Source organism: Emys orbicularis, chromosome 12 (genome assembly GCF_028017835.1).
Source record: "Emys orbicularis isolate rEmyOrb1 chromosome 12, rEmyOrb1.hap1, whole genome shotgun sequence".
NCBI lineage: Eukaryota > Metazoa > Chordata > Testudines > Emydidae > Emys > Emys orbicularis.
This window is the reverse complement of record NC_088694.1, coordinates 32,361,976-32,375,454: the sequence shown is the minus strand read 5'-3', so window position 1 is coordinate 32,375,454 and position 13,479 is coordinate 32,361,976. Positions and strand designations below refer to the sequence as shown.

Below are 13,479 nucleotides of genomic sequence, written 5' to 3'. Positions count from 1 at the left end.
TGTGCCCACATCTCGAATACTGTGTGAGTTATATTGGAATTGGAGAAGGTTCAGAAAAGAGCAACAAAAATTATTAGGGGTATGGAACAGTTTCCATATGAGGAGAGATTAATAAGACTGGGACTTTTCAGCTTGGAAAAGAGACGACTAAGGGGGGGATATGATTGAGGTCTATAAAATCATGACAGGTGCGGAGAAAGTAAAGAAGGAAGTGTTGTTTACTCCTTCTCATAACACACGAGCTAGGGGTCACCAAATGAAATTAATAGGCAGCAGGTTTAAAACAAACAAAAGGAAGTATTTCTTCACACAATGCGCAGTCAACCTGTGGAACTCTGCCAGAGGATGTTGTGAAGGCCAAGACTATAACAGGGTTCAAAAAAGAACTAGATAAATTCATGGAGGATAGGTCCATCGATGGCTATTAGCCAGGATGGGCAGGGATGGTGTCCCTAACCTTCCTTTGCCAGAAGCTGGGAATGGATGACAGGGGATGGATCACTTGATGATTACCTGTTCTGTTCGTTCCCTCTGGGGCACCTGGCATTGGCCACTGTCGGAAGACAGGATATTGGGCTAGATGGACTTTGGTCTGACCCAGTATGGCCATTCTTATGTTCTTAAGAATCTATGCTGAGCATGTGCAAATGGCAATTTTCTGCCCCTTATAACTCGGCCAACTAAATCTGACCCACGTGTCCCAGGGAGAGCAAAGGTACCTCTCTGACCCCAGGACAGCCCCTGAAAATGCTGAGTCCCTGCTCCAAATTCTGGAGCCAGTGAGCTCTTAAACCCAAGCTGGCATGAGCAAATGCAAGGAGCCTCATTTGGCACTGCAGCAGTGCAGGGGAGGGGAAAAGATGGTGCCAAGGGCGGCATGGCCTGCCCAAAAGCAGGGGTGGGGGCGGGGGCCGGGGCAGCTGTCCACGTGGTTCTTACCTACGGCCCCCCAGCCAAGCCATGTCCAGGTAAGAGCCGCATGTGGGCAGCTGTGGGGAGTCGTGGACCCTCTTGCCCTGGGTGGGGGGCCCACAGGGCAAGGAAACAGGCCACTCTTGACCCCATCCTCACCCCTGGCAAGTGGAGGGTCCACGGCACGGCTCCCCACAGTTGCCCAGGCTCCCCAGCCAGGCTCCAGTTGCCGTCCTGGCTGTGGGGACGGGGCCTGGGGGGGAATAGGAGGGGCCCCTGCCAAAAAGTGGACGGGCCAGGCCTGTCCAATTTCAAAAGGTGGGAGGGCCCTGGCTCCCTGCCCCCCCCCCCCCCATTCCGGCACCACTGGCTGGTGCACAGCTGGGAGTACCGCTCACCCAGCACTCCTAGATCCAGAACTATGCCAGGGTACCAAGGATCATTTCCTTGAGACAGAAAGAAATCCCAGGGAGGAAATCCCAGCCCCGGGGTCAGAGAAACTCTATCAACAGGAACAGGCATGGCCTCTCTGGGACCCAGGGTTGCCAACTTTCTCATTCCAGAAAACCAAATACCCTTGCCCCATCCCTTCTCCGAGACCCCACCGCTTCTCTGCGCTCCCCCAGCTCACTCTATCCCCCCTCCCTCCGTCGCTTGCGCTCCCCCCACCCTCACTCATTTTCACCGGGCTGGGGCAGGGGGTTGGGGTGCGGAAGGGGGTGAGGGCTCCGGGATGGGGCTGGGGATGAGAGGTTTAGGGTGCAGGAGGGGACTCTGGGCTGGGGCTGAGGGGTTCTGGGAGTGGGAGGGGTGAGGGCTCTGGCTGGGTGTGTGGGCTCTGGGGTGGAGCCAGGAATGAGGGATTTGGGGTGTAGGAGGGGGCTCCAGGCTGCTCAGGGGGTTGGAGTGTGGGAGTGGGTATGGACTCTGGGCTGGGGCCAGAAAGGAGGGGTTCAGGGTGCGGGAGGGGGCTTTGGGCTGGGGCAGAAATTTGGGGTGTGTAGGGGGGTGTGGGCTCTGGAAGTTTGGGTGCGTGAAGGGGCTCAGGGCTGGAGCAGGGGGTTGGGGCATGGGAAGGGGTGTGGGATGCAGACTCTGGGAGGGAGTTTGGGTGGGGGAGGGAGCTTAGGGCTGAGGCAGGAGGTGTGGGGTGCCCGAGGGAGTTTGGGTGTGGGAGGGGGCTCAGGCCTGGAGCAGAGGGTTGGGGTGCAGAAGGGGGTGCAGGCTCCGGGCAGCACTTACCTCAGGTGGCTCCCGGGAAGTGACTGGCATGTTCCTCCAGCTCGGGAGTGGCCAGGTGGCTCTGTGTGCCACCCCTGCCGGGTGCCACCCCCACAGCTACCTGTAGTTCCTGGCCAATGGGAGCTGCGGAGCTGGCGCTCGGGGCAGCAGCAGCACGTCGAGCCGCTGTGGCCGCCCCCAAGCTGGCGGGACATGCCGGCTGCTTCCCGGGAGCTGCGCTGCGGAGCTGGGGAAGGAGCCTGCCAGCCCTGCTGTGCCACCAATCGGACTTTTAATGGCCTGGTCAGCGGTGCTGACCAGAACCACCAGGGTCCCTTTTCAACCTGGTGTTCTGGTAAAAAACAGACATCTGGCAACCCTACTGGGGCCCTCAGACACTGATGATGTCCCAGGAGCCCAGCTGGCTATCTGCAGCATTGCATTGAGCACTCTTCTCCTGTGCTGATTTGGCTACCAGCTCCAGCTCCCTCCTACCCCCTCCTCACACAGTCTGACTCCCAAGTGCCCCCCAGGCTCCTCTCCTTCTCTCCCTCCCCCTGCTCTTTTCTCCCCTCCCCTCCCCTGCCCTATAATACTTGTAAGAGAAACAGAAATAAACTAAGCCAACCCTTTCTCCCCTCCCCCCCACAAAAAAACTGAAAAAGAAAAGAACAGAACTGAAAAAAACCCCTCACCCAGAAGGGAAGAGAAACCCCAGCCCTGCCATGCTGTTTGCTGCCCAGCACTCTGCTCCTGTCTTCTAGCCCTGCCCCTCCGGGGGTGGGTCTGTCTTTCTTCCTGATCACATTTCAAGTGTTGGATTAATGTGTGGGTGCTGGGTGGAGGTGGTGACCTGTGCAATACTGGAGGTCAGGCTTGATGATCTGGGTGGTTCCTTCTGGCCTTAAACTCAGTGACTCTCTTTTTTGTGGGGGCTGGATGCTCCTCGGGGCTGGGCCTGTCTCCTGCTGCCACAGTGCACATAATAAGAAATACAGTGCGTTAAAAAGGCTGGAAAGTTGGTCAGTATTGTTAAAATTACTTAGTTGTCATTGACCTCATCCCTGGAAACACCGTTTCTGCTGAAACTTTCCAAAATTATTGAGCCTGAGGCATATATTCGGCATGAATAAGTTCAGCCCAGCTTGTTAAAGTTTGGCATCATTATAAGCAACAAAACCCAGGACGTGTTAGGTAACTTCCATACAGTAGATGCTACCATTAGAAAGGAACAAGCTTATATCCCTGCTGGACTGGACAGCTACACAGGGACAAACAGGTCTGTAGCAACACCCTCAATCATCTGTTCCCTCATAAGAGTGACCGAGAAAGGGAGGGGGAGGCGGCTTTCTGGAAAGATGAGTTTATTAACTCACGTTCCAGCCACTTTGGAGCTCACACAGGCAAAATCTCCCACGCACTCCTAATCTCAAACACACTGTCAGCCACACTCTCTTCTTAAAGGGCCAGCTCCCATTAGCCAAATGCATGCCCTGAAAATGCAACAGTAAAAGAAACTAGCACAGCATCCACATTCACTTCTAATTACAAGGTTCTGCAATGTCAAGTCATTCCAGTAGTTACTTCAGAGTCCTTCCACTAATTGTTATACATACATATTTAAGCCTTCAACACAGACCACTTCCACATTAACTATAGGAGTAACTGGGGCCTGTATGTTGTTGTTCTCTATGCTGGACCGTCCGATAGGGAGCCACAACACACACACAGGCAGTGGGTTACACAAATATTTGTGGAACACTGGGCATCAGGATTCTTGGTTTCTATTTCTGGCTCTGAAAATAGATTGTGGTGTAGTGGTTACAGACTGGGTAGCTAAATGTACCACCACCTGTTTGGGGCATCTCTGGGGTTTGAACCCAAGACCTCTGGATGTAAACACCTGAGTCGCTGACACCTGACCTTAAGAACCAGACCTGTCCAGTATGGAAGTGAAGTGGAGTCATAACATTCTATATGTGGTCTAGCTTCTAGAGAGTAACCGAGCCAGAGTGGGTTAGCGTGGGATACACAAGAGCCTAGTTTGACAGGCATATTCTGAGGTGTGTGGCAAAGTAAATGAGACTTGGCCTTCTAGTATGAGCCCTGGGTTAGCATTAAATGACCTCACTCCCGTTCAGTGAATCAGTATGAAAGCTTGACTCACAATAAGAGCTGTGAAGAGCACAGAAGTGTGAATAGGAGCTAGTGGAATAGCTGGGGCTAATCTCCAGGCTTACAGATCAGTGCACCATCTACTAAGGCTACACAACACTGTGTTAGGCAGTCTCTGCTGGTCTCTGGCTCGCTTCCCGGGAAGTCTATAGCTAGCACAGAATGGGAAGACTGCAGTAGTGGGAGCCAAAATCATAAGTCATGGCAACACGGAGGGTGATAAGTAAACAATGCAAAACCCAGCAGGTAACAAGAACCAACTCCTGGGTGTGTTTTCCCCTCAGTATCTGATCAAAGTGAATGAGATTCAAACCAAGAAAGGAGTGGACTTGCTGCAGAACCACATCAAGCATTGCAATGCTCAGTTCAAGTAAGAGTGATCGGTCATCTTTATTCCCTATCCTCCCTTTCTTTGCAAGGTCCCCAGTTTAACTGAGGAGACCTGGGCATTGATTTATTTTGCAGTGAACAAATATCCTGCAGTCACCCTCCACCTATGTGGTAACATGCTCCGCTTCCTCTCCCTCTGGAGATGGTGTAGCCGTAGGACTCTACGGTTGTGTTTGTCCTGCAAGTTACAGTACTTGGTACTTGCATTTTGACAGTACAATACAAAAGCAATTAGAGTGCTGGCTTCCCACTCCTCGGTTTGTCGTCACTGGTTATTATGAGAATCTGGGGTTCCTGATAATGATAAGGTGTGTGAGGCCAGGACTGTTGGCCCAAAAGGGTTAATAATGACACAGCAAAGCAAAGGCTCTAAGGACCGCAATGCACAGCGGCATGTTGTTCACATGCAGCACTGTCAATGCTAGGAGCTTCAGTTCAAACCATTCTCTCACATTCGCTTCTCCTGTTAGTTTTTTCCAGGAATGTTTAAGGGCAACAGAGACGCTTAAGCAGTTGATAGAGAAGCTCACCCCTGAGCTACAGAGCGTGAGTATGCATCATAATGCCAGCTCACCAGGGACCAAGGCAAGAGGGGGGCATGGGCCCTGCAGGAAGAATGTCTACCCCCTAAAGTCTCTTTTTACCCCTAAGAAGGCTTCCCATATGTCCAGCTTTTCTGGGTCATGACCTCGGTTTTGGTCTGCCAATCTCTGTCCGGGTAGATTTTTAAAATAATAGTAATTGTCCAGGATTTCTCCCCCCCACCCCACGTGGGGGGCTGACAGCTGGGGCTGCAGCCTCCCCGCCAAATACCTCAACCCCTCTCCCCCCAGCACCCCCTCCTCCTCTCTCCAGCAATATCCTCTTTTTGGGAAGCTGAAATATGTTAGTCCTACCCCTAAGGAAGTAGAGAAGGTTTAAAGGCTAAGTGGAAATTTCCCAGGGCTTGATAGCCAGGATAAGTGCATACAGCTCATGAAAAGATTTGAGGATGCTACTATACACTCCATGGTCCTATCATCTTTTTAAAGCGCTGCTTTTGTTATATCTCTCTGATGAGGATGAGGTTGCAATCCTCATTTGGGTGGAGTACTGATCTTTAGTGCTGAGCCCTCAGTCACACTGCAGGTAATTTTGGAGCCTTCCTTACGTGCTTCCCTCACAGTAATTTCGAGTTTAATAGATGTACAGCTGGCTGGTTTTGATATTTTGCATGGAGACTGACTTCACCAGCCCAAGGTGGGTTCTCCAGAAAAGGCTCAGTGCCAGTTCTTTTAACACTCTTGGTCTCTTTACATTTGTAGCACATTAATACAAACAACATTTAAAAAACCCTCCAATACATTGTCTCAATACAATCTATTTACAATCAGTAACTTGAGGAATGAAGAACAAGGCATAATACACAGCACTTGCAGTGTCTGTTAATGCTATAAACACACAAACCCTTCAGCTATGTCTGCCCTACAGGCACGTTGAAAATTAACTGTCATTTTCTGGCAAACTGAACTTTTGATCCTGTTAACTGTTTTCATTACTGACTCATCTCAAGAGGTGACCATATTGAGCTTCAGACTTTTGGATAGTCAGTGCCTGGTTCAGAAACATAAACAGCTGTCCTAATGATATGTCCTGAGCAAACGTTGTTTATATTATTTAGCCAAACCATAGCCACTATGCACCCACCAGGCTCCATTTGAGGAGCACTGAGGAAACACTGCTGTTCCCTCCACCTGCAGATAGCTCTGTCCAAGCTGCTCTGGAGGAGATGGGATTTTGGAGAAGCTTGTATTACAGTAGTACATGCCCTGTGCCGTGGTGCTGCACAGGGGGCCCGTGTTTTCAATATGGTGCTTCCCACAGGAATGGGAACTCATGTGTTATGGAGTGTGGGGGAGAAATGCCTGTCTTGCCTAAGAGAATGAGAGAATGAGTGGGATGTACAGACAGAGGCAAAGCGAATCACTGTGGTGTGATGCCTTTCAGATGAAGGTCAGGCAGGACGAGGAGAAGCAGCAGCTGTGCTCCCTCCGGGATCACCTGAAAGCAGCATTACAACTGGAGCAGAAAGAGGTAAAGCAAGTCCCCCTTCCTAGGCACTGCCATTACGACTGCCTGGTGGAGTATTCATGGGGAGCAACTAATCAGAGCAGTCACTCCGGTCCAATACTGTGCGTTGCACAGCATCCCCGGAGCTCATGCAGGGAACAAGGCATGTGCAGGGTTGCAATGGCAAGTCCATCTCGTTCCTGGCTATGGGCTGAGCCCTGTGAGGTGGGCTCTGCCCCCGCACCCAGGGAGCGAAGGGGCCAAAGGGAAGCAGCTCTCCTTGCTCAAATCCGGAGGAGCCAGGGGGATGGTGAGGGCTCTGCTCTGTCCATGGCCCTGCAGAGTTCTCCTTTGGGGGCTGTGGATTGGATGTTGTGAGTGAATTTCATGTGCCTGGAAGGTGCTGGAGTTGCAGCCCTGGGGACTGGAGCCCACTCTTCCCAGAGCAGTTGGGGAATGGGAAGTGGAGGGCATGTCTCCCTCACCCCTCTGTCCCGGCAACACACTCCTCCTGTTCCACAGAGACCTAGCTGCTGGAGATGCCTGGCTGTCCCAGGGGAGTAGGTTGAGGCTGAGGTGTTGTCGTGGTTTCTGCCTATTGAGCTTGTTGACTGCCTCCCTCTCCAAGGCAGCCCGTCCTGACGGCCTCACCCAGGGCAGCCCATCCTGATGGCCTCCCTCACCCAGTGCAGCCCGTCCTGACTGCCTCACCCAGTGCAGCCCATCCTGACGGCCTCACCCAGGGCAGCCCGTCCTGACTGCCTCACCTGCAGCCCTGGCGGTGCCCCCTTTGCAGGCTCCCTGGGGATTGTGCACATGCCAACGGGCAGCGCAGCGTGGGGCATGCAGCATCCCCAGGCTGGGCCATACCAGACTGCCATAGCTGTGGGGAGTAGGGACTCCAGAGAGAGGGGACGAGCCCAGAGGGAGCAGCAGGATCCCCTCTGGTACCTGCCAGAGGCTGTGGGAAGACAAGGAGATGAGGGGGCCCAGGGAGATTGGAATGGGGGGAGGAGGCCTCCAACAACCCTCTGGTAAGACTCCCACCTACTCCCCTCAGCATTAAGCACCCCCCCAATGACAGGAGCTCCAAACCTGACCACTTACGTACCCAGCACGCTGGCAGCTTCCCCAGGGCTTACTCTGTCACTGGCCTCTCTGCTGTCGCTGCCGCAAGGGGCCTGTTCTGGTGGTGGCTGTGTGATGTGGCCATGTCCCCTCCCACACACCCCTCCTTTCAGCCAGGCCACAGAGAGCGGCTAGGCAGAAATGGCTTCAGTCACTACTGCCCTGCAGCGGTTTGGAAACAGGGCCGGGCTCCCTCTCCCTTCCCATGCCCAGCTTGGGTACGGGGCAGTGCTGTGGAGCGGACTGAGGGATCTGTGGCTTTCTGTACCACTTGGTTCAGTCTGTTTGCTCCCTGGGCACTGCTCTCCGAGTTTGGTTCTTGCCACATTCGCTGCACTCTGTGTTAACATCACATCTCCTCCCTGGGTGGGACCTTTCTAAGATGCCAGTCTGGAATATCCCGCCAGGAGGAGTCACCCTAGGGAGAGATGGGCATGGGCTAACGGCTACCTCTTTCTGTCTACTAGGACTCTGCTAACAAGCAGCTACGGTACAACATGCACCAGCTGCAGGGGAACAAGCAGTATGGGACAGAGAAATCGGGGAACCTCTTTAAGAAAAGTGATGGGTAAGTGCAGATCTCATTAGTCTGTAGCGTAGGATCTCCAGTGCAGCCCCGCAGCCCCCTCAGCTGAGTTACTGAGCTGACCTTGATACTGTGTCTCCCTCACAATGCGTTCATTTTGGATCAGACGGGAACAGTGCTGTGTGCAATGAAAACTAGGGGCAGCAGCATAAACAAAGGGGAATGAGAAATAACATGGGGGGGCAGTTTCTAGTGACAATCTGCGTGGGGGCTGGGCTTAGGGATGGCAGCACCGTGGTCCCAGGAGCATTCACTGCAGACTCCCAAGCTGAACCTCCTTTGGTTTTTTCTACCAGTTCCAAGTCTTTCCAGGTCCCTTTCCTATCCTCCCCACGCTCAGTGGCATGATACTCTGCCCAGGTTAGCCTCCCCTGCACACTTCACTAATGTCGCTCCCCCGCAACATTAAGGAAGATATTAAATGATGGAACAGTGATCTTCCTGCACAGACCAAAGCCATTCACAGGAGCTCAGTACCATGATCCCTCTGTGACAGAGGGGGCAGGGAAGACACAGGGCAGTGAAGGGGCCACAGCTGGTGGATGGCAGAACCAGGAATAGAAGCCAAGTCTCCTGCTCCACTGCCTTATACGCAATGGGAGGGAACACAGGGCAGTTGGGATGCTAAGAGACGCGTACGACGATGGTGTCCCAGATCAGGGCTGGCTGCACCTGTCCCCACCTTGGGTCTCTCTGAATGCATCTCCTCCAGATCTGAGGCCTCTAGCTTTCACTTCTGTGAGTGGAGTCCTGTGATTTCCCCCACTCAGACCGGGTCCTTGTTTTCCAACCACATTTGACCAACAGGTCCGACTGGACTAGGAACCTGTGTTTCTTCCTTTGGGGAGCTGTGATGAATACAGTGACCCAAACTGCTCCTGTTGCCTATTGTGAACAGCAGTAACAGCTTAATGAGAGAAAAGGATTTTAAAACAACAGCAGGCCTACACACGACTCCTGCTATGATAGAGACCTCTTTCTTCTTCAAGTGATGGCCCTCTATGGATTCCAAACGTGGGTGCAACATGTGCATCATGTGCCAGAGCGGGAACGATTCTGTAGCAGTGTCTGTTGACCCGGATGTGCATCATGCATTGTCCTTGTATTCACAGCCAAGGTTATAAGAGGTTGTGTGCATCGACTCTGCTCCAATTCCCTCTTACCGCCACATGGGCAGAGTTGGAACCCCTGTTCCTCCGCGTTCTTAGCCTAGCTAAGAGAGTTGATAGTCTGTTCTGCCTTTGTGTACATAGTTACAAATAGTATTTTTCTTGTTTTTATAATGTATTGTAATTAGTTAGGTTTCCTTTCCGACTTCTTCCGTTGGGGAAACTTCCTCACCTGGGGACTATGCCCTGGCAAGTCAGCTTCAGAAACTGCGCTTTGTGCCCGCGCTCCTTCTCTGTGAGCGAAGAGCACCAACAGTGCCTCTACTGCCTCGGCGAAGCCCATGTTGTGGCCCACTGCACCATTTGACGTTTGTTCCCAACCCGAACACGGGAAGCCAGGGAACTTTGTCTTTGTAAGTTCCTCGTGGAAGAGGCTATGTGCCCATGTATCTGTCGATACTGCCGCCGCCTGACAAGCCCTCCTCTGACCATAAGAAGCACAGCCATGGGCATACGGACAGATCCCAGTCTGGGACTGCCCCTAAATGCAGCATTGCCTCCGCGAACCAGGCCCAGTTGGGTGAGAAGTCACATGTTGACCTGGCTGCTGCAGCTCCCAAGTAGTCCAGGACAGAGAACAAAGAGAAACACTGCTGCATTCACCGGTGCCGCCACTAACTGCAGTGCAGTCACTGCTCCAGCAGCGTTGTCACTGCACCCGCCACTTACACTGCGGGATCCTCCAGTCTGCCATGCGCAGTCCCCCTCACACCCAGCTGCCTAGAACCGATTTCTTTCAGGATGTAGTCCGCATCAGGTGTGGGTTGTTACTGTTTGATTCATAGATTCATAGATTCATAGTTTCTAGGACTGGAAGGGACCTCGAGAGGTCATCGAGTCCAGTCCCCTGCCCGCATGGCAGGACCAAATACTGTCTAGACCATCCCTGATAGACATTTATCTAACCTACTCTTAAATATCTCCAGAGATGGAGATTCCACAACCTCCCTAGGCAATTTATTCCAGTGTTTAACCACCCTGACATTTAGGAACTTTTTCCTAATGTCCAACCTAGACCTCCCTTGCTGCAGTTTAAGCCCATTGCTTCTTGTTCTATCCTTAGACGCTAAGGTGAACAAGTTTTCTCCCTCCTCCTTATGACACCCTTTTAGATACCTGAAAACTGCTATCATGTCCCCTCTCAGTCTTCTCTTTTCCAAACTAAACAAACCCAATTCTTTCAGCCTTCCTTCATAGGTCATGTTCTCAAGACCTTTAATCATTCTTGTTGCTCTTCTCTGGACCCTCTCCAATTTCTCCACATCCTTCTTGAAATGCGGTGCCCAGAACTGGACACAATACTCCAGCTGAGGCCTAACCAGAGCAGAGTAGAGCGGAAGAATGACTTCTCGTGTCTTGCTCACAACACACCTGTTAATACATCCCAGAATCATGTTTGCTTTTTTTGCAACAGCATCACACTGTTGACTCATATTTAGCTTGTGGTCCACTATAACCCCTAGATCCCTTTCTGCCGTACTCCTTCCTAGACAGTCTCTTCCCATTCTGTATGTGTGAAACTGATTTTTTTCTTCCTAAGTGGAGCACTTTGCATTTGTCTTTGTTAAACTTCATCCTGTTTAACTCAGACCATTTCTCCAATTTGTCCAGATCATTTTGAATTATGACCCTGTCCTCCAAAGCAGTTGCAATCCCTCCCAGTTTGGTATCATCCACAAACTTAATAAGCGTACTTTCTATGCCAATATCTAAGTCGTTAATGAAGATATTGAACAGAGCCGGTCCCAAAACAGACCCCTGCGGAACCCCACTCGTTATGCCTTTCCAGCAGGATTGGGAACCATTAATAACAACTCTCTGAATACGGTTATCCAGCCAGTTATGCACCCACCTTATAGTAGCCCCATCTAAATTGTATTTGCCTAGTTTATCGATAAGGTAATGATGATGATACGCTGTATCTAGTGTGGGATGGTAGATGACAACTAGGGGTGTGCAGTCAGAAGGGTTTTTTTCCCTCTACTGAAATAGATTCTTCTTGGATATTTGGGTGGCCCATTCAATGATGCAATATGCTTCTCTGATGGAGTGTCCTTGTTTAGTGAAGGCGGTTTTAAGTGTGTTTAGGTGTGTATCCCGGACTTTCTCTCGGGAACATATTCTGTGGTATCTGATGCTTGGCTGTAGATAACAGATTTCTTGGCATGTCTGGGACTGTTACTGGATCTCTGAAGGTAGATGTGGTGATCCATGCGTTTCTTGTGCATAACTGTCTGTTGGGTTCCATTGCTGAAGCTGATCATGGTGTCCAGGAAGTTGATGCGGGTGAGGGAGTGTTCTAGAGAGAGTTCAATGGATGGATGGTGGTTGTTAAAGTTGTGGTGGAAATCTATGAGGGAGTCTAAGTCATCTGTTCAGAGGATGGAAATATCATCGATGTATCTCAAGTATATCATTGATTTTGTGGGGCATTTTTCCAGAATAGTCCATGAAGAGGAACACCACAGACAACCATATACAAGAAATCCATGGATCACCACACCTACCTTCACAGATCCTGTAACCACTCCAAACACACCAAGAAATCTGTTATCTACAGCCAGGCACTCAGATATCACAGACTATGCTCTGAGGAGAAAATCAGGGATACACACCTTAACACACTTAAAACTGCCTTCACGAAGCAAGGACAATCCACCAGAGAAGTAGATTGCATCATGGAACTGGCCACCCAAATACCTGGGAAGAACCTGCTTCAATACAGAAAAAGCGAGAGCCTCTGACTGCACACCCCCAGTTGTCATCTATCACCCCACATTGGAATCCATATGGGGTATCATCAAACAGATACAACCCATATTTGATGGGGACTACATCCTGAAAGAAAACTTTCTTGAACCCCTTTTCTGGCCTTCAAGCCTCACTAAGCTCATCATCAGAAGCAGGCTCCCCACGGACCATGACACAACAACTCAAAGCGGCACCAGACCCTGCCAGAACAACAGATGCAAAACCTGCAGACATATCTCCATTGCTATGATGATCAGTACTCCCCACCACACACTTTTCAAGTTCCATGGGTCCTACACATGCCTATCCCAACATGAGGTGTACCTCATCCACTGCATCAAATCCCCCAAGTATGTGGCTGAAGCCAGACAATCACTATGCTCTCGAATTAACTCTGACAGAAAAATGAAAAAGACAAAAACACCAGATCACATGTAGGCAAACACTTTTCACAAAATGCTCACGCCACATCTGATCTCTCAGTCCTTGCTCTCAAAGGAAACCTGGACAACACCTTCAAAAGATGAGCCTGGGAACTTAGGCTATAACTACATTACTGCCTATGCTGGCAAAACATATGTCGCTCAGGGATGTGAATAAACCACCCCCCTGAGCAACATAAGTTACACCGACATAAGCACTGGTGTGCAAAGCGCTATGTCGGCAGGAGAGCTTCTCCCACTGACATAGCACCTGCCATTTTCAGAGATGGTTTTAATATGCTGACGGGGGAGCTCTCTCCCATTGGCATAGAGCGTCTTCACCACACACACTGCAGCGGCGCAGCTGTATCAGTACACTGCGCCGCTGCAGCGATATGTGTGTAGACATGGCCTTAAATTCATAACTCTCTGCTTGACATTAAAAACCATGGACTTAACAGGAGTGTTAAGTGGCACCTTAGAGACTAACAAATTTATTAGTGCATAAGCTTTCGTGGGCTACAGCCCACTTCTTCGGATGCTTATGCTCTAATAAATTTGTTAGTCTCTAAGGCCAGGTCTACACTACCGCGGTAGTTCGACAGCTGGCAATCGAACTTCCGGGTTCGATTTATCGCGTCTGGTCTGGACGCGATATATCGATCCCGGAAGCGCT

General features: G+C 51.0%; 1 protein-coding gene across 1 annotated transcript in view; it reads left to right on the top strand.

The window, feature by feature from the left end:
• Positions 1-13,479, top strand: part of LOC135886704 (arf-GAP with SH3 domain, ANK repeat and PH domain-containing protein 2-like) — a 102,954-nt gene that overhangs the window by 42,409 nt on the left and 47,066 nt on the right. The window contains exons 7-10 of the mRNA XM_065414491.1: positions 4,593-4,678; positions 5,169-5,244; positions 6,685-6,771; positions 8,343-8,443. Of these exons, the coding sequence (XP_065270563.1) occupies positions 4,593-4,678; positions 5,169-5,244; positions 6,685-6,771; positions 8,343-8,443 (350 nt within the window). The remainder of the gene's footprint in view (positions 1-4,592; positions 4,679-5,168; positions 5,245-6,684; positions 6,772-8,342; positions 8,444-13,479) is intronic.